The 27,236-nt window shown below is 41.3% G+C and overlaps 1 protein-coding gene across 1 annotated transcript in view; it reads left to right on the plus strand.

The window, feature by feature from the left end:
* The window catches only part of FAT3 (FAT atypical cadherin 3), a 351,811-nt gene that overhangs the window by 317,872 nt on the left and 6,703 nt on the right, over positions 1-27,236 (plus strand). The window contains exons 22-27 of the mRNA XM_051628838.1: positions 6,002-6,470; positions 15,997-16,150; positions 17,561-18,216; positions 20,579-20,692; positions 24,054-24,113; positions 26,694-26,729. Coding sequence (XP_051484798.1) covers positions 6,002-6,470; positions 15,997-16,150; positions 17,561-18,216; positions 20,579-20,692; positions 24,054-24,113; positions 26,694-26,729 — 1,489 coding nt within the window. The remainder of the gene's footprint in view (positions 1-6,001; positions 6,471-15,996; positions 16,151-17,560; positions 18,217-20,578; positions 20,693-24,053; positions 24,114-26,693; positions 26,730-27,236) is intronic.

A 27,236-nucleotide genomic window follows, 5' to 3' on the forward strand; every position in this document is an offset into this window, starting at 1 on the left:
CAACCATTTTGGTTTGAAAGATACTGGGAGGAAAAAATAATACTTAAAAGGACCAGTGACAAAAACTGCAGCTACTCTGCTCCAATCTCAGTGGACAACCTCCAGGTCATGTTCAGTTTTGCTTTCTAGCTTTAAGGAAGGATTTCCAGCTCTGAATCCATCACTTCACATGTCTGATGAGAGAGGCCCAGGGACTTGTATACAGTGTTACAAGTGCAAGGTTTCCACTTTCTCCCATGCATCATGCAGGGAAAGACACGGAGAGTTCCCTTCCCAGAACCTTATGCTTGGCTTTTTGGGTAGGGCAGGATTTGCAGTTGCAGTGGATGCATCCTTTCCCCAGGTCTAACCCTTGACTTTTTCTATAAGCATAGGGCTTAAAAAAAGTAAAGCTTTACATTCAGCGTGTTTTTTGAGGAAATGGCATCACTTAAAAGATCAGGAATTGCAAGAGTTTTGTTTGTGAAGGTCATTTAGCAGAGGAACATCAGACTGAAGACTCACAAAAGTGCTCTGTGGCAGGCACATGTCATTATGCTCAAGGGATGTAGCCATAGCAGGTCTCTTCGGGGTGGCCACTGTCTCATAAACCCTAACTGAGACATTTTCAAGGAATTTGCCTTTAGACTTTCTAAGCATGTGTTGTTTCATTTGTAAACCCAGAGGTAAGGCCTTTTTAGTTTGTTTTGTTGTTTTTTTAACCAGGTATGTATGTTGTGAGATAGGGAAGTGCTCAGAAATGAGGCCATTAAGTAGATTAATTGGAGGTCTGTAAATGTGAAGTTGTTATCATTTGAGCATTGCTTTCAATTAAATTAAACATGAGGAGAAGCTTTCCAAATAGAGGATCAAGGATAGGATCCTGTGCTCTTTTGAGCGCTCTGGCATTACTCCAGCAAAGCACTTAATCACTTTCTTAACTTCCTGTACTTGAAGGCAATTGGAACTCCTCACATACCTTAATTTTAAGCTTGTACTTAAGCATCTGACGGATTAGCACGAGAGGACCCAGCACCAAGACTGAGCTCCAAACACAGGCAGAGTTGGAAGAAGTTGAGACCAACCACCTAGTACCACCAGCTCATTGGAGAGCAAGCAGGAAACAGCACCCCTGTTGGGGCATGTAGTGGTATTGATTTTTTTGAAACAAGTCTCCTTCATTGCAGTCTATTAAAAAATTAATGCTGCAATATGGTTTTCAGTGTTTTCAGCTTAATTTTGGTAGCTCATACATTTGTGATAACTCCAGGGATGGAAATATTTCATAATCATAACACGGTGTCCTTCTTGGATGAATAATCAATTCCATAGAGCAAACTGCTTGTCTACTACTTTGCTGAAAGCCTACCAGCTACACTCTGTTGATACAATATAATAAGGGTGTTATTTATTCAGCTGTTTCAGATAAAGCAACTCATCCATCGATTTTGAGAGGCTGACCATTTTTTTTGTTACGTGCTCTTGCTTTTAAGACAATTGGAGCAAAATGAGATGCAGGTCAATGGCCTTCTTCTTCTAACAGAATTACATATGTCAAAATTTTATCACCATTTCCTTTTTTCCTTTGTAGCATCTATCTGGGAAAAGTAAGATTTAATAATTTTAAGCATTACAAGGCCTTTGCAGAAGAGAATTTCATAATTTATGTTTTGTTTTTTTTTTTCCAAGGACTGTAATGGAGATTTAACATGTTTTGTGAAATTCAAAGGATTAACAATAGGTAAAGAAAAACTTGCCTAACATGCCAGAAATATAGCTGTTAAATGGTAAAAGGCAAGCATATGTTTTTTTGTCCAGGCAGTTAGCATAAAACTTTGTGTGGTTTAGTTAAGTGTGTATTATACATTTTAATGCATTACTGCTGCATGGCTTATGCTGGATAAGGCTGAAGCTTGGATATGGTCCCAGTTACGGCTAGAGTTGAAACAAGTAATATTTTAATTAAATATACCGTTTTACACAAACAAACCTGAAATGGGATTCGGCTAACGAAATATTTCCCCAGATAGATTAGTAGTCAGCATGCTGTATCCATAGTGTGTGACTGCAGATGGACTGTGTGAGCCTAAGTTGGTCTCAGAAGAACCATTTGATCATTTTATTACCTATGTTGATACACAAATATGGATGTTAGCCAAACATCTTAGCCAGGCTAATATTCTAATATAATTCACAATATGTGTTTGGCTCAATTTTGCTCATTGAATGAAACTGTTGAAATGTAACAGATTGCATCAGCTTTTGGAGCATTCTCTGTTCTTTGTACTTCTGTACAGGTGAGGAATTTTGTGTCTGCCAGAGCATACATGCCTAAGTATGCATTAACCTCTCTGTCCTCGTAGCTGTAACGGTAGATGCTGTAACTGAGCCCATCAAGCTCTGGGAGGAGAAAGCTTGATGGGAATTGTCTGTTCAGCAGCATCTCTCTGTGTTCGTCTTGGTGCAGAGGGTCTCTGCTGGTGTTGTGGGCTGCATTAGTGAGGGCTTGCAGAGTTTACATCTCTCTGCTGTGAGATGAAGTAACTCAAGCTCTCTGCTGTGTTACATCACACAGATGGAGAAAAAAGCAGTGCCACACATGCAGTCCTGAACTGAGAGTCTGATGCTGCCAACCCTCAACCAGACCAGTCACCCCACAAGGTTATGTCTGGATAACCACTGAGCCTGGACAACAGCATTGGCAGTTTTTAGGATTTACATACCATTCACTTGAATGTATTTCATCTAGTGAGAGGTTAGCTTGAAGTTCATCTTTTCTTGGTACCAAGGTCCAAGCTATAATCAAATAACGTCTCTGAGGATTGAACAATGTCAGTGACATCACAGATGGTTACAGAAAATCATGGGAACACCAGGGATTAATTGCTGAATCAAAGATCTATGGTTGAATTCTCCATGCTTAGGAGTGGAGACATCATTTTGTCCTGCCATGTGGACGACCCTTCTCCTTTCTGCCCTACCAGCCTAGCTGCTAAGTAGGCAGGACAGGAGCTCTTTGCAGCCCCCACTCCTTGCCTGCTGTTCCTGCTCATCCTCCTCCTTCTAGAGGCACAGGGCCAGCAGAGGACATATACTTCCTCCATGCCCAGCCGCAGCAAGGCCTGTGACCACCTGATTAATGAAAGTATTTTTATGGTCCCGTATCTGGGCATGTCAGTCTTCAGTGTTTGTATCCTTAAAGCACTGGTGTGAGAGAGGGAAATTGACATTATCCCTCTTTTACTGATGGAGACCTGAAACTAATGACTTGCTTGAGATCCCAGAGGAAGAATGTTACAGACTGTGGGTTCCCAAGCATATCTATCATATCCTAGGCTAGCACTGTAAGTGTTGGACCATCCTTTCCATCTTTCATTTGGCCTGAGGTGGAGGTTACTAGTGCTTTGTTAATAAAAGGAAGGAAACATAGCCTTTCAGACAATAGATATTTACTGTGTGTGTCAGATGATCTCCTGGTAAAAGGAAATAAAAGTGGATGAGAAAGATGTATAAAGCATATTCTAATGGCAAATATTTTAGATTATAGTTTCCCATATACAAATGGTGTAATACTTATCCCAGGTGTTCATATGTGGTGTTGTATTTATAAAGATAATTGGAAAAGCATGTTTGGTGAGTAAGGGTAATAGACATGCAGGCAGCATGTCCTTCAGGGTATAAGTAGTCTTAGGGGAGGTATATGTGTATTATACACAATCAGTAGAACAGTTTCCTTAGGAAAAAGGCTTTGGAATAAGAAGCAAGTTAACTGCTTATCTGATGATGGCTGTTTTTCAAAGTGTAATATGTTGGCATTTATTTTTCTGTTTGATTTGTATTCATGTTGAGCCAGACCACATTTTCTGAGCAGCACTTTCAAGGTTTGTGAACTATTTTTTTTCACAGAGAGGAAAGAAACTATTGCTCCATCTCCGGAGAGAAACCAGCTCAGTTCATCAGGGCATCTTGTTTACTGAGATTCCTCCTGAGCAGATGCTTTGATAGGCCCAATTTCAATCCACAGAAATAGTTTACAGATGAGTTTTGAGTCATTTAAGATAAGATTTTTAAATGAAAAATATTCCAGACATATTTTTCTATATATCCATTAGCCTTTTTTCATTGAGCTGTAGGAATACCAAGCAACATCTATCCTGCCAGCATGTTGTATTACTATCATAGATCTCACTTCTCAGTTTTATTGCATCCTACAGGTCAAGGACTTCAAAATAGCCAGCTGCCCACAGCAGGGACTAATTCTTGCTCTTCTGGCTCCTTCTACATGTGTATCACACTACACACATCATGCCATGCAGAATGAGGAGGTAGCTGGCATTTACAGAATGCTTGTAATGTGCTTAGCACCTCTGTATCCACCTCATCCAAGCAACAGCAGAGTGGTGGAGTGGTGTGGTTCACACACGGACTGCCCAGTGTGGCTTGGCTTGAGGTTACAGCCCAGTTCAAATTTAGCTGATGAAGAGCCTGAGGTCTGGAAAGGAAAAGGAACTGCAAAGATCATCAGAGCACAAGATTTTACCCTGAGCTTTTCTCCAGGTAGTTTTGTGATTCTCCAGGGATTCTACAGTAAAATGCTGATAATGATACAACAGCACAGTCTGCTCCTGTAGATTACTAGTATCCCATTTGCCTTCAAGCCAAATCAGTGAGCCTGGCAGAGAAGGGTTTCAACACCAGTTCCAACACATGCCAAGGGATGTCTCTAGATAACACAGTTTTTAATAACTATTCATGCCAGAAACAGCCAAAAATGGCCAAAGTCAGATGGACACAATCCTCTCATCTGCATTAGTCATGCCAATTTAGCAGGTCACCAAAGTGCAGAGGGTTTCTTCCATTGACAGCTATGGCAACTCTGCCTGGCTAGAGGAGAGCAGTAGGTTTGTGTTATGGATAAACCAGTGAGAGTACAACATGTGCTGCAGAGACATGGTGAAAAAGGACACTGTGCTTGAACTTTTCAGGGGGATAAATAATGGGACAGAACTATCTTGAGATGGGCTTTGCAGAGATAAATAATTCCTAGAGCATGGCATGAAGGTAAAATAATTGCAAGAGCTTTCAGAGAGTTTGAATCCAATTAATGTGTCATAAGAAATTATTTCCAGCCTTGTCAGCCATTTTAAACTTATCTGCCATCTGTTAAAGCAACCTAAATTCTTTGGGTAGACTGCTAATCAGGAAACCAGCGCTTTGTACCTATTTCCTCACTCTGCACTTTGCCTGCCCCAGCAGGCTGGCAGAGATTTCCCCTTTATGAGGACTGCAGATGGGCAAGAGGCAGGAGGGAGAGTGAGAAATCCTAAAAATCCCTCTAAAGCTGTGAACCCAGCATAAATATCAGGAAAGGAAGAAAGGTACGAGCCATTCCGTGTCATCTATGAGACACAGGCAGAACAGGTAGTCCCAGGGAAATATCTCACTTTTTTAGTCAACCAAAATCTTACTGTTGTACTTAGAGAAACTGAACTTACGACACTTAGGGACAAATCCACACCTTGCTGAGATGCTCTGAAAGATTACAGAGGCAGAGGATCTGTGTGTGAGCAGAGCACCTAACATGTCTAGCTGAAAACAGTGGCCATTGACTTTGCCATAAGCCTCTCTCAAACACTCAGAGGTGGCCTCTTGCCCTGACTGTCCCCTTGGTAGCATCAACCCCCAGGAGTAGAATCACAGCACACAGGTGGATGACAGGACATGCTCAGTGAAACATATGCTCATCCTACTCCTGTCCTGTGTTCTGCATCTGTATTTCCGTATTTTTTTGTGTATTTTCAGTTCATCTGCAGTGACTGCCTTTGGGTAGATTCTAAGTAGGCTGATATTTATCACCTTACAAAGCCACAGCTTCTTTCTGTTTTGGTGTCACGTAGGAGATCAGCTTTAACACTGTATAGAGAATGTCTAGAAGTCCTCTGTGTTTCCAGGTTTTCTATGAGCGTGTATTATGAGATGGCTGAGTGCCCCAAGCACTTTGATTTCTCTTTTCCTCCTGCAGATTGTCGATGGCAAACTGTGGTTCCAGTTGGACTGTGGAAGTGGCCCGGGAATCCTGGGAATTTCTGGCAGGGCCGTTAATGATGGAAGCTGGCATTCTGTCTTCCTGGAGCTAAATCGCAATTTCACCAGCTTGTCCCTGGACGACAGCTACGTGGAGCGCCGCAAAGCCCCCCTCTATTTCCAGACTCTGGGCACGGACAGCTCGGTCTACTTCGGCGCCCAGGTCCAAGTGGATAACGTCCGCAGCCTGACGGACAAGAGAACAACGCAGGTCTTGAGCGGCTTTCAGGGCTGCCTGGATTCCGTTGTCCTCAATAACAACGAGCTGCCGCTCCAAAACAAGCGCAGCAGCTTTGCAGAAGTGGTTGGCCTGACGGAATTGAAGCTTGGCTGCGTCCTCTACCCCGATGCCTGCGAGAGGCATCCCTGCCAGAACGGCGGCACCTGTACCAGCGTGCCATCTGGTGGTAAATACTCCGTATTGCTTTGTGGGTTTGCTGCACAACTTGCTTTCTTCCCCCCTCCACCCCTCCCATTCTCCCCCACCACCCATTTTTCCTCTACAATTTATGGCCAGAGATGTTTTTATGCAGCAATGTGCTTGAAAAATCTGATGAAGTCTATAAAACTCTGATAGGTATTGCAAATTGTGTAAAAGCTGTTTGCTCTATAAATAATGGTGAAATGGTGCCCCTTCTCATTGCATTAGTGTTCCAGGAGGAAATTGATTTATTGGCTGTTAGGATAAAACTATTTCTATAGAAACCAATAGAATTACAATTACTTTAATGCTCAGCTGGATTTTTCAGGATCTATTTACAGCATTGAAGGCTGTACAGAAAGATGGTGATTTCCAACATCCCTCCCCAGATGCAATGACACTGTTGTCATTCTCTGTTTCTGAAGCTGTCACAAATAATTACTGAGCTGTCCACAAACACCTTGGTCCCCGTGTGAGGGAGTAATTTGATTACGTGTCTGCATGGAAAATAACAAGTCCAACCCATTGTACCCCCCCCCAGAAGTGTATTTTACAGCTTCCTCAGAGGCCCGAGTGCTTCAAGGTGTAAGTAATATTATCCAAAGGTTAAAGGGCATTGATTTAAACTGTGGTTGTGTTGGAGTTTCCTATCCAGTGGTTACACGGTGGCTTGTGTGACTCTGTGCCAGTGACCTACTACCCAGTAATGTAGTGCAGAGACCAGAAGAACAGTCAGCATCTTAGCAGGAAAAAAGCAAATGGCATATGTGTAGGACCTCTTCTTCAGGACTATTCTGCCTCTGCAGTGTACAGGTTTCCCCTCCAGTTCCCACATTGCATTAGCAGGAAGCATTCCTCATTTTTTCTGGCAGAATAAAACTTCTGCCAAAAAGGAGGATGGTCAGCAGAGAGATCTTCTGCAAATTTGAGAGCTTTCCATCCACTTATTTTCAGTGGTTTTGGTCATGGTTTCCTAGGGAAGTTCCCACTATTTTGTTTGTTTGTTTGTTTTTGTTTTTTTGTTGGGGTGGGGGAGTCATTTAAGCACTGTCCAGGGTTTTCAGATTTACTGAGTCCATGTAGTTCCCTTGTATCTATTCTGATTCTATTTTTTATTGTTTCAAGCTTTGTTCTCATATTTCCTTTTTTATCACCTTCTCCCCAGTAGATTTTTCAAAACTTTAGGAATTTTACAACAGTTTAGTTTTCAGGGCTGGAACCTGGTGAGATCTGAGCAAACCTGTCAGGCAGAAGCTTCTCACTTAGATAACCCTGCCCTTATAGAGAAAGCCTGACAATGTGGATTTTCTGATGCTGAGATAACTTAGGTAGCATCTCCTCTGGATCCTTGGCTTTGATCCAGCCACCTCTTTTCCCATGGCAGGGCAAAGGTTATGTCAGGGCTTTGCTGTTGGTGGAAAGAGATGAGAGAATTGTAGGGGGGAATGAAACGAAGCACTGGCAGGCTAGGACTGGCAGCACAAGAACAAATCTTGCTGCTTGTGTGTGTTGTTAAGAATCTTTATTTACTAAGGAAAGGAAAGAAAGCGAGTATCCACAACAAGGGCAAAAGAAAATCGTTCGGAGGCAGAAGGATGCTGCAGCCACTGAGACAACTGCTAAGCAGAATTATCTAAATCCCTAGGAAATACTGCTGTAATATCTACATGAACATAACATGGCTTGGATTCAGAGTCCATACTTATTACATGAGGTTAACCATTTGCCAAGCAAGCATTCTAGGAAGCATGAGAACAACTCCTTCTATTGATTTTATATGAGTCTATTTACAGTATTGCTCAGCAATCTTGTGATGAGTAAATTGAAACCTTTCTAACAAAACACTTTCCAGTAATTATTTTTTTTCCCAGTGCCACGTGGATGCCAATTCAAACTGAGGGGAGAAACACTGAAGACTGAACCCATTTTTAACTGGAATGGCAAGCACCATTTTCATGTCAGCATAATTCCCGTCTGGAAAGCAGTCATGGAACAAATATAACTTGCCTGCGTTCCTGCCTCAGCAAGGGGGCACGTGCCCTGCGGGATCTTTCGGCTGCCTGCCACTAAAAAATCTGTTTGCTGTTTTTACTGCCTCAGCAGTGTGTGTAAATAAAGGATTGTTATAAAGCCATAATTCCAGCGCAATGGGCCCTGACTGTACCTCCATGGTTCTGCAGCGCAGCCCTCAAGGAGAAGGCACAGGCATTTTTTTTTCACAAGGCAAAGTGGTTCTCTTGTTATGGTCCCCCATATGCAAAAGGGCCACATACTTAAATTCCATAGAGTGGAGATCCCAACAGCATTGCAAATGCTAGTTGTGGAGTCACAAACTGCAGTGTGCATTTAGGAATAATTAGCCATTTTATTCTGTGAGGTGGATGTTAACAGCTGACTTTCATTTGAAATATTAAACCAAAAATGTCATAACTCTTCATTTTATCTTAAGCAAGAAAATGGCAGCTACTTTCTTTTTTTTTGGTAGGAAGAAGCACTAAAAATATATATCCTGTAAAGGTCTTTTTCCCAATCCCAAGGGCATTTAGTAGCATCAGGATCTCCTAACTATATATATGGTATTATGCTCCTATTAAAGTTTATGGAGAATAATGCTCTTTTTTTGTAAACAGGGAATATTTGGTATAATTATAGAATTTGTTTTAACAAACAAATCTTCTAATTTGAATTTTACAGTGCAAATTTCATACACTGTTAGCATGCTTTTTCTTACAAAAACCCTGCTGTGCTTTACAATGAAATTAAGAGAAAGAAAAAGAAAGCTCAGGTTTACAGCTAAATTTAAAAGAAAACAGTCAAGCAAAGTTACCCAACAGTGTAACATGAAAGAGTTGCTGGCTACATGCTAGAAATCAAAGAGGCCATGTCTAATTAACATAAAATTTGCATAAATCGATCATCTAAAACACAAACCTTGATAATGGTATTCCTGTTGTGAGATCTTCCTTTCGATGGAAATGCCCACTGCTGATCACCATTGATAAAAAGCTGCCTCTGATTACCTTGCACTTCATCCTGCAGTTATGGGAATGCGGTAGTATCGTGTCCTTGTTTGGAGAATTGCTAAAGTGCTGCTTTATGTGCACTGGGAGCATGTCCACACTGCTGCTAGTGGGGTTCATCTGGGGAAATCCACAGCAACTTCGAAGCGCTTGGCTCGGGGACAGTGCTGTGCTGGGGCTGCTGGCAAAGGTGTTGCCCTAAGAGGAGAGTCAGTGACCTGTGCTGGCTCTTGCTGTCTGACCCCACTGCATATTGGACAGGACAAAATGGGAAACAGCCTGCAGGAGAAAGCATAGAATACTCAGGGCTCCAAGACACCACTAAGAATACAGGGAAACCTCCCTTCTTTCAAAATCAAGTATATGGGCCAGCAGAAAGCAACGGTGACATGAACCTCTGGTTGCACTTCTGTCTTTCCATGGATCCAAATCAATTCCTGTGGCAGCAGTATATGCCCTGCATTGTTGATGGTTAAAGTGAGGGTACTGCATGTTCAGGGACCCTGCAGGCTGGGAAAGGGGCGAGGGCACTCACCAGGTTTGACAGCTCAGGAGACTCCTAGCAGAAAAAGACTTCTGCTATAGATGGCTTTAGAACAGTTTTCGTAGAGACACTGGAAACCACAGCCCTGAAGTACAGGCCACATTATTCCAGACTTTTCAGTCCCTACCCATAAACGTGGGTCAATAAAACTATTTTTAAAGAAAGTTGCTACCACTTTGAAAGCTGACAAACAGCATGACTTTCAGAGACAGCTTGGCTCTTTGGACTGAAATTTCCCAAGAAAATGCAACCAAGTGTTTAAAGTGTGGTTAAGCTATAAGCTGCTGAATACGAGATCTTAAAATGGGGAATGTCACACAACCTTAATAATAGAGTGGCCTTACCAGGTCTGCCAATAGAAAATGTATGTTTATCTGCATGAATAACAACATGAGCAATCACAGCAATAGGAAGGTTTACTGTAATCACATCTGAACACTGTGCCAAGCTTTTCAACCACAGAGAGAAACCTCGTGCTTCTAAAGCCTGCAATTATAAGTATAGTTACTTCCTTTTAATTTGATCAGTTCTCTATACATCTGGATTTAATTGAAGTAAATGGTTTATATGAGTAGGCAATTTTATTTGAACATGAAACATTTGAGCAGAAGTATCTCCTGAGTCAAGGACTGTGGGCAAAGTGTGAGGACAGAAAATAATTGCTTTCCCCTCTCCTCTATTTTTTTTTTTCTTCTTCTTTTTTTTTTTATTTGTTTTTGCTTGATTATTTTTTTTTGGGGGGGGGTTTAACTAACAGATTTAAATCCAGAAAGAGGAGAAAATGCAACCTGGCACTTAAATGGTAGTTTTAATATATTTTTTTTAGAGCATGTTGGTGGCATTAACTCACAAATGTTTTTGAGAAATAGGTAGTTCCTAAGAATGACATCAGGGAAAAATGGGTCTATTAATACCGTAGTGATGAACTGACCTGCTCTTACTTATGTTCTTGATCTTGTTTTTTCTCACACACGTAAAACTGAATGCTGTAATGTGAGAATACCAAATGCACAACAGTTAACTTCTTAAAAGTTTAGAAATTTGGGGAGTTTTACTCTTCTTTTTTATAGCTACACTTTTAGACATCTGGACTCTAATTCTCAGATTCAAAGAACATACATGCCAATCCTTTCATAGAAAGCACTGGTTTAACAAAACTGAGGGTAAATTTCATACAAACTAGTGGCAAGAGGCAGTAATCTGTTTGAAGACAGATAAATCTGAAGCAGCAGGAATATGTATGGCTGAAGAGTACACAGCTCTTGAAGGTGGCCTGGTATGTCTGTAAACATCCCAAAATACAGATGCTGGGAGAGGTCCTCTTTACCTTCAGTTCTTCTCACCAGTTAACTTGCCATAAAGTGCCATGTGAGCAAGGCCAAGGGCAGGCCTGTTTCTGGACATGGAGTTTGTCAGGTCTAGCTGCCCAGCAGGGAAAGAAACTACATGTGAAGATCAAATGCAAAAGCCAAAGAACGTAAAGATAAAAGCCAGCTCCTCTTGCATGACATACATAGAAACAGGAGCATACACATGTTCAAAAAAATAATTGGCAGCAGCTCAGAGCATCTTCTTTAATAAAGCCAAGTAAACCTGAGGATAGAAAGGCATTCAGATGCTCAGGCTGGCAGTGCTGCCAGCAGACACATCACTGTGTAGCAGCATCCCATCTGCTGAGGGCACCATGCCCACGTTTGGCCTCTGACTCTGCTCATTAAGTACCAAGTAAACATAGGTACAGGCAGGAGGCCTGTGTAGTGTCCTTGCTTACAGCATGGTGCTCTTTGGTAAGGACTGGGCTGAAAAAACCCTATTCCTCTGACCAGGGGTGTGCCAATAAGGCAGGAAGAGAAGCTGTTGGAATCAAAGTGAGAAGGTGAGACTCAGCTATGTAGAGGGGACTCAGATTAGTGGAGGCGAATGAGAGAAGCCTTATGAAACAATTGGAAAGCCCAGGAGTATATGCAAGCAGGCCAGGGCTATGTCTGCTTACTGGTTTAGGCCACAAATGAGTTTTTATGTGAATCTTCTGACCATCCCCTCTCACTGTGCTTTGCTTCCTGATATGAAGAGGTGAGGTTTTGAAGGACAGGACCAGGCTTCTCTCTGGATGGCACTGAGCTGGAAGATGTGCACCAAGAAAGAAGCTAACATGACCCTAGAGCCCTGACATGTGCACTGAGGGTGCTGGGTGCTCAGCACCAGCTGTTTTGCTCCACAGACCCAATGCCATTGCTCTGCAGGGCTTGCTAATGTAGATATAGCCTGAAAGATCTGTATCGTTGCTTACAGTTTGCTGTTGCTCTTAGGTCAGCTGTTGATACAGACTATTGTGTCACATGCTGAGGGGTGCTGTGGTCCCACCCCAGCAGCACTGCAGATGTGTTTACCAGAGCTTTTTATCTTTTATTCCCTGGTTCCCTCTGAAGAAATACAGTGGTGACATCACAAAATTTGCAGCCTTGGAGAATGCAGATGAACATTTTCCAGCATCAGTGTGCAGAATTAAATATTCGTATCTCTTGGAGGGAACCCAGATGAACTGTATGATCTTAAATGTTAATGAATTTCCAAGACTTTCAGTGCCTTCATTGTGAACAGATGCAAGCCCTAGATTGCTTGAAAGGGTTTTTTCATCCCCTGCTGAGAGGACAGGGCATTTCGCCTTTTCTCCAGCTATGTTGTCTTCAGACATGGAAAGTTTGTTTATTGTTCTTGTGCTAAATGTAAAATGGATAGGAATAAATGCATGATACGTTACCTGAATATTAAGTTAAAAGTGTAATAAAAACTCTTTGTTAGATCCAGGATGCACTCCTGACCAAAAGGGTTTACTTTAGGATTGCATTTTTTCCATGGCATTGTGGCTTCAATGGACAGTACTGGGCAAAATTACAGCCTCTGCTGAGAGGTTTGGAGAAGCATAAAAGGCCTGGCAGGTCTTCTAGCTGGGTCGATAGATGCTGTGTACTGAGCCATCGTATCAGCTCTTCACTTCCCTTCTTTATGAATTTCAACATATGCTTTGCTGAGTTGGAGACCTCACGGGTGAGTGCTCTGCAGCTCTGAGCATGTGTGTCATGGGGAAGTGCTGTGCCTTTTGCCAGTGGCTTGGAGTTGACAGATGTATAGCAAATGAAAAATCAGTGATAAATATTGTAATTTAAAACTGTCTTGTTTTATTGCCTTTTTTATTTCTAAATTTGATGCCCAGACTTAGAATCTATACTTAATACTTTAGTCTTCTAGTATCTAGTATCTGACTGTGTTGCACCATCATTAAATCAAATACAGTAAAAACTGTAGACTTTCAGAAACACACTTTTCATTTTGGTCTTGTTCATATGTTGCCCAACAGGGCTCTGACCCATCCAGAGCATTCAGTTTCAACTCCTCTTACTATCAAATGTTAATAGAAGCTAGAGCATCTTTAATATAAACAATAAGCAGCAGTATTAATTAATAAATCCATGTTCCTTTTATAGCTAGTGGTAAAGGGTTCGGGTTTTGGTTTATTTTTTACCAAATGAATATTTCTTCAGTTTTTCTGCAGTGAATGAATGCAACAGAATATGTTACAGACTGAGAATCTAGAACTTAATCAGGTTAATCAAACAGAAGATGTGAAAATAAGGTGATTCAAAAGTGATTAAAAATGGTTAGCAAGTAGTAACTTCAGTACAGAAAGTCTGGGGTTTTTTAAAGTAATTTTAAAGTTATGTAGGATTAAAATATCAGTTAGCATATCTATTCTGCTATTTATAAGGCAACAGATTTGTTTATGAATAAAATGTGTTATATTTGAATTGAACATGTTTATTTCACTTAAACTTATTGAGGCCATAAAATATATAAAACATTAGTACAAATTTTTGAACTATAGATGTCACTGTTCAGTCGTAAAATGAAGCACTGAAAGAGCCTTATTTATTCACTCTTGTGATTTCTACCTACGGTATTTCTAGATCAGCTACTTTGTAAAGTGACAGTAAATCTTTCATAGGGATGGCATCAAAATGCAATGCCTGGTGCAGTCACAGTTTTATATCTCTTCAGTCCCAGGTTTCTACAGCTCCAGAAAGTTGTTCAGACTGTCCAAGTGAGATCTGTATAAATCACAGAAAAATTATCCTATCTCACTAATACCCACCAAATATGATCCTTTCTAGGAATCTCCAAAGTTGAATAATTTCTCTTCTAAACCTTGCAACCTTGAAAACAGCAATGCTTCAATGCTTCTATCTCCTTTCTTGTAGCAGGGCAATGAAAGAGCATGATATTTGAGTATCTGTTTTGTTTTTCTTCGGTTAAGTAGGATTGGACTCTTGACTGAATACACCAGCAAGTCGGGTTCCAAATTTGTTCTTTAAAGCCTGTCCTCATGAAAGAATTCAATTAGAGTAACTGAACAAGGCAAATTGAACCCTATAGGGCATAAAAGATGTGGGATTCTTAATGCAAAATTGCTTTTGCTTCTTGCCTCCACTGGGCTTTTCCATATTGTTTCTGTGAAATTATTTTCCTTGTAACTGTGCTGGAAATTCCTACCTTGTTTCCTGGAACAGTGGCTTTTAAAATAAGCATTTTCTTTTTCAGGTGTATAGATACCGATTTTTTCTTTTTAAATATGTTTATAAAGCGTACTCCCAAGGAATGGTATTTCAGCTGCATCAGCTTGATCTCTTGACATGAAATAGAGTTGCATTCAACCATTTCAGCACTAGCTCCAGCAGTATTAATGGTAGGAAGGTTCCTTGTTCCACTTAATATTCTCTGTTCAGTAAGTATGTGAAGCCCATAACTAGAGCTTGAACCTTTTTACACATTTGTTTGGGACATTTGGTTTATGTAAGTAGTTCTTTAAAAAATCAGCCCAAGTTTTTAACAGATGTCCAGGAAAATTTTACTACTTCAACAAGTCTCTTCTAGGAGTCTTTCCATCTCAGGGACTGCCTTAGCCATCTCGTGGCTTTCACAACTAGCCATCTCGTGGCTTTCACAACCTGCATGTTCCTTGCTCTTTCCAAGTGAAAAAACACATTTCAATATCCAGTTCACTACATGAAGACACACACTGCATTTCTTTGTGACCTTAAATAAAGTTTTATTAGTGATGTTATGCCATAAGAAATAACGAGGAGAGGGGGAAAGAAAAGAGATTTGTCATTCAATACTTGGCAGAGTGAACTGGTGGGTTCAAGAAATGTTTTTCACACTGATGTTGCTCCTCTGTTGGCAAGAAATGTGGAAGCAACACTTTGATCCCCTACAGGGTCCCCCTCCAGTTGATTGGAGTTATGTCTGCTGTATTGCAGCCGGTGATTAAATCAGTTTTTAATAGCACACACTGAACACGTTCAGCTCTGATTAGAGCTGACGTTGCCCAGGTCAGCTGGTATTATGAAGTTTATAGTTCATGCATGGATGATGTGCTTTATGAAAGCCGTAATTATCACTATTGAGTGTTTCGTTATTGTCACATCCCTACTGTGTTGTCCTTGTAAAAGGCAGATGTGGAAAAGCTCTCAGCTCACATTTATTCTTCAGTGAAGTCCTAAGTGGAGTGTGGGCTGCTGCTGTCAGCAATATGGTGTGCATTTTCAAAGATACTGACTGGGCCATCCTTAATCTGAAGTATTTCTTGTGACCAAAGTTGGGCATAGATGGCATTTATTCTTCTCTGAATTATGAAGATCAGGTCTGGGCTGCAGTGCTTCCTTTGGTCCCTGGTTGTAGACATGAGCTTCCATTTTTTAGACATCTCCGATAAACCGACTCTTGACTGGCATTTGTGTGAATGACACAGACATACCAAAATGAGTATAAACATCCCCTTTCCCCCTCAGTACAAAATGTTTTTGGAGTAAAGTATCCGAAGAAGCCTTTGTTTCTAGAGAGATACAGTGGTAGGCTTCTGATTAATTTCTCTTGTGTCTCTCACCTTCCAGGCTACCAGTGCAATTGCCTCTCCCAGTTTACAGGAAGGAATTGTGAGTCAGAAATCACGGCCTGCTTCCCAAATCCCTGCCGGAATGGAGGATCATGTGATCCCATTGGCAACTCATTCATCTGCAGCTGCAAAAATGGCCTGACAGGAGTAACGTAAGTGACCTTCTCCAGGTGGGCAACAGGAGCTTTTCAGTTCAGCAGCAGTGGGATTTTTTATCAGACATTTTGACCCAAAAGCTATGATTCACTGAGCAAAAAATAACCCAAAACTTAGTGCTTATTTTGAGTCTGCTAATGACATCTGAAAAATACATGAAACTAGCATGTTCAGAAATGCTTTTCTGAACTTGGCCTCCTGAATTATTATTTCAGGATGCTATCTCCAGACAGTTTTCACTGAGATATGCACACCCGAATGTTAGAGGCTTTTTGAGCAATCCCATAAAGTCTGTAGAAGCTGCTATATAATCTTTTTTTTGGAAAATTGATCAATTATTTTGTCACCTTAGCCTTGACATAAAAGCCTAATTTATTGCCTTAGTTTCTTAAAATCCTAGGCTTGATCATAGATTAGGTGTAGAAACAGAAAATCCCCTGACTTGCCCATGAGCATTCTTTTTTTTCTCATCTAGTTTGTCTACCCTTTGTACTTTTTGCTTTGCCTTTTTAAAAATATCTTCTTCTTTCCAATTATCTTACTAAAGTTCCTGTTCTTTCCCCCCCACACACTTCTCTAATAATTGCTCATTTTATCTCCAGCCCAAAATAATTTTAGTCACTCAGTATATCCTCCTCTTCTCTTATAATAAATACTCTGATTTTTTAACTGTATTTTTTCTCATCCATTTTCTTCTTGAATCCTCCTAATATTTTGCATTGAATCCCTTAGGATGGTCTAAAACCAATGTAAAAAGACTGAGATTCTCTATTACATTCAACGAGCATCATTAGGGTCTTAGCCTCTTTCTATCAGATGCTTTAAACTCTTATTTCTTTTGATGTTTTCATGTTATTGTCTTAAAAAGCCATGGAATGGTTGTGGAAAAAAATAAATGCCATTGAATAGCATGATAATAATGTCATTTGCAAAGCACCAGCAAGGTGTTAATGGTATCACTTCACAGAATCACAGAGTGGTCAGGGTTGGAACTGACCTCTGAAGATCATCCAATCCAAGCCCCCTGCAAGATCACCAACAGTAACATGTCCAGACAGGTTTTTAATGTCTCCAGGGAAGGAGACTACAACCTCTCTGGGCAGCCTGTTCCAGTGCTCTGTTACCCTCACAGTAAAGTCTTTCCTTATGTTTAACTTGCATCTTCTGTGCTTCTGTTTGTGCCCATTGCCCCTTCCCCTGTCATTGGATGCTGCCTAAAAGAGACTGGACCCATCCTCCTGACAACCGCCCTTTAGATATGTGTTGATGAGATTCCCCCCTCAGTCTCCTCCAGGCTAAATAGACCCAGCTCTCTCAGCCTTTCCTCACTTTGACAAGAGAAGTCATCATGTATTACCTGGGGTGTTTGTTAGGCATTCTCCAAACTCTCTTTTTCTTCTTTTAAGGTGTGAAGAAGACATCAATGAGTGTGAAAGAGAAGAATGTGAAAATGGTGGCTCCTGTGTCAACATATTTGGTTCATTTTTGTGTAACTGCACCCCTGGCTATGTGGGGCAATACTGCGGTCTCCGCCCCGTGGTGGTTCCCAACATACAAGCTGGGCATTCATACGTCGGCAAGGAGGAGCTGATAGGAATCGCCGTGGTCCTCTTTGTCATATTTCTGTTGATCGTCCTCTTTATTGTTTTTCGCAAGAAAGTTTTCAGGAAGAACTATTCCCGCAACAACATCACGCTGGTACAGGACCCGGCTACTGCCGCCCTGCTCAACAAGAGCAACGGCATCCAGTTCAAGAACATCAGGAGCAGCGGGGACAGCAGAAATATCTACCAAGAGGTTGGGCCTCCTCAGGTCCCAGTGAGGCCAATGGCCTATACCCCGTGCTTCCAGAGCGACTCGAGGAATAACCTGGACAAGATAGTGGATGGGCTTGGCGTGGAGCACCAGGAGATGACGACGTTTCATCCCGAGTCCCCTCGAATACTGACGGCCCGGCGGGGGGTGGTGGTGTGCAGCGTCGCTCCAAACCTCCCCGCTGTGTCTCCCTGTCGCTCTGACTGTGACTCCATCAGGAAGAGCACCTGGGATGCTGGGTTGGAAAGTAAGTATCACCTCTTGCTGCTCTTAACTCTTCCTTGCCATAGGTAATGCTTGCCTTCAGGGTACAGCAGGTACAGTGGCACAGGTACTCTTTATCCTCCAGCCTTATACACTTAAAATTGTGAAGTTTCTCCAAGAAGAGATTTGGTTTAATTTTGAAAGAATATAATTAGTGGTAGGCATGTGAGACCTCTACTTCTATGTATGACTGAATGCATTTATTTCGCTTGTTAAGAACGCACATATGAGTAGGTGCTCTGAGTGTTACTTCTTCAAGTGATACAATGCCATCATCTTTCTCTTGAAAAAAATAATTTGGGGCAGAATTTTCAAATATAAACTCTGCTAGGTTTGTGCAGTTTGTCTCCCAAGGGAATTAACATCAAAAACTGCTTTAAGAAGCAATCCTGTTTTGTAATGGGGACAAATGAACTAATATTTTCTGCTTCCAGTGTCTATGAAATCAAGCAGAAAATCATGCACTAAGTACAGGATCACCTTTTCAGGCCATTGCCTTCCCATCCACATTCAGTATCAGAGTCATCATGGAATTTCTTGTCCCCATTATTACTCTATTTGTTCTCTGATGGTTTCTCATCTGGTAACACAGTGCCCCATCCATTCCTGAAGAAGTTGCTGGAGATACCAGAAACTTCACATATTGTGTCATAGCAGGAAATACCAGTTTGCTGGGACAGAGCTGTGGCTCTACCTTGTATATCCTTGCAGGGCAGAACATGTCATATGGACCGGGAGATGTTTGCTTCAGCATATGAGGGGGGTTTATGATGGTTTTCCTTTTAGTAGTTTTTTTCTATTCATCTTCAATCCCATTGCAACACAGCTTTAGCCGAAACTGTCAAATAAAACTACATGATCAACAAACTTCATATATTTAGGCAATGGAAACTGAGGAATAGAGAGAGGAATCTGGTACTGCCTCAGATCTATACCCTGACATGCACTTTTCCATCTAAGGCAGCTCACTGGCTAACGTCTTCTAATGAAAAACAGGAATACGTTTTAAAATCTTTGGGCTGTATTTCACAATTGTGTTGTGGTTGACCTTTTTAACCATTAAATACAGTTTTGCTGATTGGAAGCATCAGACCCCATACATGCTCTGTTCTGTAGTCTCCTGGGTGTTTCTGCCACAGATGCTGCTGGTATCTGTGTGACTTTCTGCACAGCATGAGGCAACACCATGGAGACAGACCTCAGCTGTCAGGGAGTGTGAAGCAGTGCAGCTTCATTACTGCAGTACTCGCTCAATCTAGTACATGCCCTACTTCTCAGCAGGTGCAAATCAACTGCTTCCATGAGGAGATGCCCCGTGCTTGGTAGAAATAACTACAGCTAGCAGGTGGAGACCTGTACTTAGTGTTTGCAGCACATGAGCTTGATCATTGGTGATTAGCTCAGGTATCTATCTTAGTGTTTACTATGGAGTATAACTTTTCATGTTTCTTATCTCTCATACAATGTGCAGTTGAGTGTGTTTATTAATGTGTGTTTAATTACATAGGAATTTATATCACAGGCTGCAGTTACATTTTTTAACTGTAGAAGAGTTGTCAAGACTGAATGTGCCTCAAGAAAAGCAATGTATATTGAAGCATAATGATAGACTAATGTAATGGTTAAGGTTGGAAGGGACCTTAAAGATCATCAGGTTCCAACCTCCCTGCTATGAGCAGGGACACCTCACACTAGACCAGGCTGCACAAAGCCTCATCCAACCTGGCCTTGAACACTTCCAGGGAGGGGGCATCAGAAACCTCCCTGGGAAACCTATTCCAGCACCTTATGACCCTCATGATGAAGAATTTCCTCCTGATGTCTAATCTAAATTCACCCACTTTTAGTTTAATATATTATGTGTCAGTGGTAGAGCCATTAAAATCTGATCCAAATGCCACCAATAGAAATAAAAAGATGCCAAATAACTTCCTTGAGCATTGAATGAGCCTTTATGATTCTCTCAAATTAGGAAATTAACAGAAAAGATTAATGTAACTGTAATCTCTTGTATAAATGTTTATACCATGTTTTTAAAGTAATTTTGTTTGCTGCTGAGACTACATGGCATCTAAAAAGGCAACACTGGATACAGACATTTTGTCCTTGATTACAGTGGTGTCAGCCACTTGGAAGACTCTTCGGGCTTCAAAGACTCCAAAGGTCTAGGTATCTTCATCAGTTGCCTCCTTGACTAATAGGTAATTTTCTCTGTCTGAAGGAAATGTATTCTGACAAAATAATAGAAGGCTACTTGTTGGTAGAATTTAAATGACTGTGGTATAAATAGACAAATGTGCATACCTAGAGGGTATAATTTTGCTTTTTTTTTGCTGTCAATGAAGGTAAAGGGGTTGATGACGCTGAAGAAGTGACCTGTTTTTCAGGAAGTAATAAAGGCAGCAACTCTGAAGTACAGTCACTCAGCTCCTTCCAGTCTGATTCTGGTGATGATAATGGTAAGAAATCATTTTATCTGTGTTATGCTGGGGACAAAGCTACTCAACTGTCTTTCTGATATTATTAAAAAACATCTAGGGGATGTCTAGAATTGCTTTGATGATGCAAAAAGTCAGAAAGTCCTGGGTTCAAAGCCTCACTTCGTGTCCATTTTTTAAGTTATAGGAATGCAATTCAAATCTTACTTATTGGAGTTTTACAGTGAATTAGAGGCATGATAAAGCTGAGTCATGTTGCCAAGATATAAGTTGCAGAGGTAACTGTAGAATTTCTCTCATTTCCCCTCTTGGAAATGTCCTCCTCTTGGAAAAGGAGGACTTTCATGTTTCAGCGGTTTGCCAGGTCTCATTCATGGTGCCAACAAAACTCCTCTGGTGCTCAGAAGCAGCAATGAGTGGATGAGCCAGGCAGTGGTGGCTTGGCCACTCCCTGGCACTCACAGCTCAGCAAACAACAGAGCACTATTAAATCCTTGCTTGGTGCATGTTCATTGCCTGCTCTCATGTCCTACATCATTATCTCAGTGGGTGATGTGGGCAGTGCCATACACAGCCTGAAAGAAGCCAACAGAGTCAGAGCAAACCTTTGTTCTGCAGCCCATGGATGTTGAGCAGAGGGTCTGAGAAAAGGCAAGATGTTTCTGCCAGGGAGGGATGATGGATGTCAGAGAAGCCTCATTCAGATACACAGAAAAAGAAATTGCACTTCATTTCCTCAGCCACCAGTTAATGAACTGCCTGGAGACTCAGTTCCTCAGTCATGTCATGCAGCTCTTCCCTAGATACTCCTAAATGTTGAAAAAAGCACTTAAAGAGAAGTGCACGTGCAGTTCCTTTTGGTTCAGCTGTGACTGAAGCATCATGAGGATTTTTGTCAAGCTTCTCAGTGCTTTGCTGCCCCTGGATCCCAGAAAAAAACCCTTTCATGATTTTTAGAATAATTACTAGAATTATTATTTTATTAATATATATTTATGTTATAATTGCCTCTAGTGTAATCATTCAGGTGACCATTTATTGTATGTGCTTACTTTTTATATCTCCCAAATTCTAATTAGGCTTTTCAAGCCTCTGATCCTGCCCCCATTTAAATCAGTGACACGCTAACCACTGAAGCTGGATCGGACTTTCTGTGTCCGCCCACTTTTTATGAAAATTGCATTTAAAATATGGCCTTTAGAGATAACAATTCTAGTTCAGGGTTTAAACGAATCTGGGAGAATGAAAGAAGAAACTTAAATCATCTGAGGCGTTTTGCAGGGGTCAATGCAAGAATGCACGTTCAGGTTTTTGCAGCAGCAGGGGAGGGTTGCAGTGAAAGACCCTAAAATATACATTCAGGCATAAGTAAGCATATACATGCTGACATAAATGTACATAAGACCTAATGGGTACCCCTCTTGAAGCCATAAATCCTTCCCCTTCCTGTCATTTTAATTCTGATAGAATAGCCCTACACTGTTCAGTTTGTACCAGGCGCAGGCAGCCTCCACTCACCTTCTCCACAGTGCTTGGATCTTTCTCTTGCTGGGTCAAATAGGGGTTGTGTCACCATGCAGACTCTTCTTGGGTGTGATTTTGAGCCCATTTCTATTTTTTTCCCTTATTTATGCTGCATTTAAGTTGCTCAGCTCCCCTGGTCTTGATGAGAGTAGTTATTGGTATTTTTGTGATCAAAATTTAAAAAAATTTAATAGCCACAAATTTTAAAAAAAGTTTACCACTCTTAGAAATAGTATTTTGAGACCTCACCTGAAAGGCAAGTTACAGGTTTCCACGGTAAGCTATTTTGAATGAGGGGATGTGGCAAAAATGGATTTTTTTGTTACCATTTCACTGCAGCCCAATGGCTGGTTGTGCTGGGAGGGAAGTCCAAGAAACTGCTGTTGATGACATCAGTTTTTACCCAGTGAGCAATGCTGGATTTAGGTAATCCCTTGTGCTCAGCTGCAAGAGGTCGAAGTTTCCCTCACTTCCATAAACATGCTCTGCTCAGCTCCCAGCAGAGCCAGCCCTTAGTTGCAATTAAGACTGTGCTGGTCCTGATTTTTGACCTTTTGTTTTTCACTCCCAGTTGGTCTCCTCTTACAGTTTACTGCTGCCTTTCACCTGGTTTCCCAGCCATGCAGCAGCTAATTACATGGAGTCACCGATTTTTCCATAATGTTCAGTATGCGTTAGGCAATACAGATCTCCCTTGTACAATCACCAGTGCTGTTGATGGCATAAACATGCTCAACATAGACAGAGAACATGGTTTCTTTGGTTTGTCAAGGCTCTTTTTGCCAAGCCTTCACAAGGGCTGAGGAAATTTGATGAGATCCTTGATCCCATGCCTAAAATTTAACAAAGATTTTTAAATACTCAACATATCTTTGAATGGTACTAGTACTGTTAACATGTTTCTTGTGATCTCTAAGTCTGTTGGCTGTGTGAAATAAAAAAGTATGTCTTGCTTAACGTTTCTGGTGTTTGTCCTAGCTTGCTTCAAAGCAGTCAGGTTTCTCTGACAAAAGACTTTGTCTTAAAGACAAAGGGCAAGAGATGGATCCAGTATCCACTGAACCATAGCTTTCCCTGTGGTTTTGGTGGATATTATTGCAGGTCCTCCAAGGAGGGGGTGTTAGTTGGTCCAAAATGCACATCACTTAGAGGACCACACATTGTATGCCTGTTTGGCTCCATGTTCATCAAATGCATGGTCTATATTAATTATTTCAAGGGGAGAGTATGTTTTGGTAAAACACCTGCCAAGAACACACAAAGCATTTGTGAAAACATTCTGTCAAACACAGATCAAAATTTGAACCAAACCTACTTGAATGTGTCCTAATTATAGCAGTCCTGCTTAACATCCCAGAGGTATTACAGGGCACAGCACAAATAGTAAATAAGTAAAACATTCCTCTTAGGAAATATATGGAGCTTAGCACTGTTTTAGATGGTGTGATGGTCTAAAAGATAATGATCCCTTGGAGCACATGGCCTCTCTGGAGACCCTTCAGAAAGAATGAATTAGAAATTAGTGTCAGGTAGACAAGATACTGCCTTGGTTAATTGAATCAGCTGCCCAGTCTGCTTGAATTTATGAGCTGATACACATCATCCCATATGCCTTTGTGGAAATGCTGGTTGGGAATTTATCACCACTCTGAAAATGTATGGAATTATCTGAAATGAAACATCCTGCAACCCACTGCATAAATCATGCATGGGTCGGCAGCCTTTTTTTTTTCTTTTCCAATGTCAGTTCTGTCTGTTAGAGAGAATTTATTGTGGTAACTATATGATGCGTGTTTTAAATACTAACCTGACACTGTCCTTCCCCTCCCTTTATTTTCTGCTTTCCCTCCCCTGCAAGCTTCCATAGTGACTGTCATACAGCTTGTCAACAATGTAGTTGACACAATAGAAAATGAAGGTATTTAATTTTTTTTCTTTCTTGTTATGCAACAATGCTTCCTGTTTTCATTGTGAAACATTCCAGCAGAACCTCACTAATCCACACTGACCAGCAAACCAGTGGTGGGGATGGGGATTTGCAGATCAGCATGGTCACCAGCAAACACAGAAACACCAGAGGGATGTACCACAAAATATTTGTGGATAATTAGAGGTGGCAGAAAAGGTCATCATCCTCTTTTCTTCAAGTCAATGTTTTTGCTTGCTTATTCTCATTGCCTTCAGAGAGAATAGCATTAGGTTGATAATGGAGCCAAATGGTTGAGATTATCTGGCTGGGAAACAGAAGAAGATACAGGAAAGCTGTAAAGCATCCCAGGCTGCAGTAAAGCTGGGCTGTGCACTTCCAGCACGACCACGTGGAGAGGAGCAATGTGATGAGAGGCAGGTGGCTGGCTGTTCCCAAGTAACACAGTGTCAAATCAGAGATGTATAGACACAACTCCATGGATGCCAGGTCTCAAGGCCACCTCCCTGCCACTGCCTTTCTCCTGGGGTTGATGTGTCCATTGAACAGAGCATGGCAGTTGAGTCCAAGGATCCAGTACTCAGCTCTGCCACTGACCTTCTGGGTAATCTTTGGCACGTCATGTTACAAGTGAACTGGCTTCCATACCTGTAAAACAAGACTATCACGATTTCCCTCTTCTATAGAGCACTGAGGAAATGTGATGTGTCAAAGACAAACATTTATTTTCTTTATATACAATATTTATCTTATCCTCAGGAAAAATGTCAACTCAGTATCAAATAAGGTTATCCACAAGTCCAAAATTTCATCTGTCTTTAGCAAATTTAAGCCAGGTTTTGCAGACTTCAGGTAATCCAATTTGGATAATGCTTAAATATTATAAAGTAAATTATTTTTGTGAAATTACTGATTCTTTTTCTTGAGCCAGTGTCATGATAGTTTGGAGAAACACTTTTACTCCTTGCTAGTCATGGCACTTGAGTATTTGTCTATAGTATATTTACCAGTTTCCTGAAGTGTAAGAGTGCCATTCTTCTGGCTATCAAATAAAATGAATTAGCCAAGGTTAAATTGAAAAGAAAGTCCCAATCAAAAAAATAAGAAACTAATGCTGAAAAGAAAGCATAAACACTGGAAATGGCTTTGTCTTCCTAAAGGAAATCTTAAGCAAACACATGGGCTCCCCATCATGCTTTACAGGTCAGAAAAAGCTGCTCTGGCAGCAATTTCAAGAGGCTGTAAATTAAAATGCTTTGCCCATTTCCCAGTTCCTTATATGAGACTGGTAAGCCCCATGTGCTCTGCCACAGAGCTGGTGGTATCTGTGAATTGTTGTCTGCACCAGGGCTCCCATGGCCTGGCAGGCAGAAGAGCTGCCTGGAGCTGTGGGAGGATGGGGTTTCTTCCCCTGGGACCTGCCAGGGACTGTGCAAGTCAGCAAATTAGTGAGGTTCTCCTGGATCCTGAAACCACACAGCTCAGAGGGACCTGATGCATATTGTGTGCCATGTCATTACACTGACCAAAAGACAGCAAAATCCGCTTTACCAAAAAAAGGAAGTGAAGAAGAGTGGTTAGGGCCGGTTCAGGCACAGCTGCTAAACTACACTGCTCCTCACCCTGGGCTAACACAGAGCAGATAGAAAGCTGCTGTCTGTCTGAAGAGCTGATGAAGAAACCACCATCACCACATAAGCCATGTGGTGATAAGCAAGAGTAGTGTTGACAGATAGAAGCCTGGAGAATAGTCTGTCCTCATCTGTAGCTGAGCTCCAGAGGTTAAGTACTGTAATGGGTCTGTTTATCTGGCCCAACCTCCTCCAGCGGTGCAGCCCAGAGACCTTGCCCAGAGACTTCTTGCATGAAGCTCAATAACATGCAGATGAACAAGAGCATCTCATCTAGAAAACGCTGCAGCTTGTTCCCTGCTCTTGTTTCACATAAAACCTCTTTCCTTGCTCTCTCCCCCACCCCTGCACCCTCTCCATACTGGAATGCCTCCCTCCCCACCAGCGAGCATGGCAGTGCAGGTGGGATGTGGGTGTGGGGTTGCAGGGCATTGTAGCTGACAGCCCCATTAAATGGCTTTGTATTCTATTCTATTCAGGTTCTTATACCGTGCCCATCACCATGGTATCTGAGCCCAGGTGGGCCCAGATTTGTTTGAACCGGCCCTGAGAATGGTAGATTCTTATTTTTCTGTTTCAAAGTGAACAAGTGAGAGAGAAATGTATTTTGCAATTATAAACCGTAGAGATGGTGGATAGCCCTTTTTGTATTAAGAATTCCAGGTCTAATGTAATTCCATATCTGTTCAGTGAGGGTAAATAATTAAGATATGGTAGAAAAGGAATATAATACACATACTAATTTCTTTATGTATGCCTGTATTTGACTGGGCAAGCTTGTCTTGTATGCTAAAATAGATAATAATTAAAAATCCTATTAAAATGACAGAGGCAGCTGTACTTTAGAAATATGCATGCAGATTTGTATTTTCACATGTAATATTATGCTGGTAGCAAACTCTGAGTTACCAGTTTTTACTTTTCACTTTATATCTGACAGTGTCTGTTATGGATCAAGGACAGAACTACAACAGAGGTGATTTTTCTGAGATACTTTCTGCCTCTTGGACTGGGCTGGGGTGGGCAGGGCTCTGACTTGCTCTGTGTTTTTCTTGAACTGCTTCATGTGTCTTCTTTTGTTTGAGTTCTGTTGGGTTCAAATGCTGCATGGGAATGGCCAGGATATTTCAGGGTCTGGTTTTCAGTCAGTCAGATTATTTGCTTGCACACTTTCTTTCCTGAAACAAAGTCATTGGACGTGGAAGGGGAGACTCGAAGTTATACCACAAGCATGCTGACTTCATTTATAGATTTTGTCAAGTAGCTGTGAAAAGCATCAATTCAGAGATTTTTTGTAATTTTGGTGTCTTGGATTCATAGTTTCTAATACAGTCTAGTAACATCCTAAAAAGTAAAATGCCTGAGAGTGTCCATGTTTTGTTTCTTTGCTTGTTTGCATTGCAATACAATTTATTCTGCCCCCTGTCCCTCTGGTCAGAGCATGGCTGACCTGTGTCATGGCCTGGGCCGCATGCTGTGATTT

The sequence above is a fragment of the Apus apus genome, chromosome 1 (genome assembly GCF_020740795.1).
Source record: "Apus apus isolate bApuApu2 chromosome 1, bApuApu2.pri.cur, whole genome shotgun sequence".
Lineage (NCBI taxonomy): Eukaryota > Metazoa > Chordata > Aves > Apodiformes > Apodidae > Apus > Apus apus.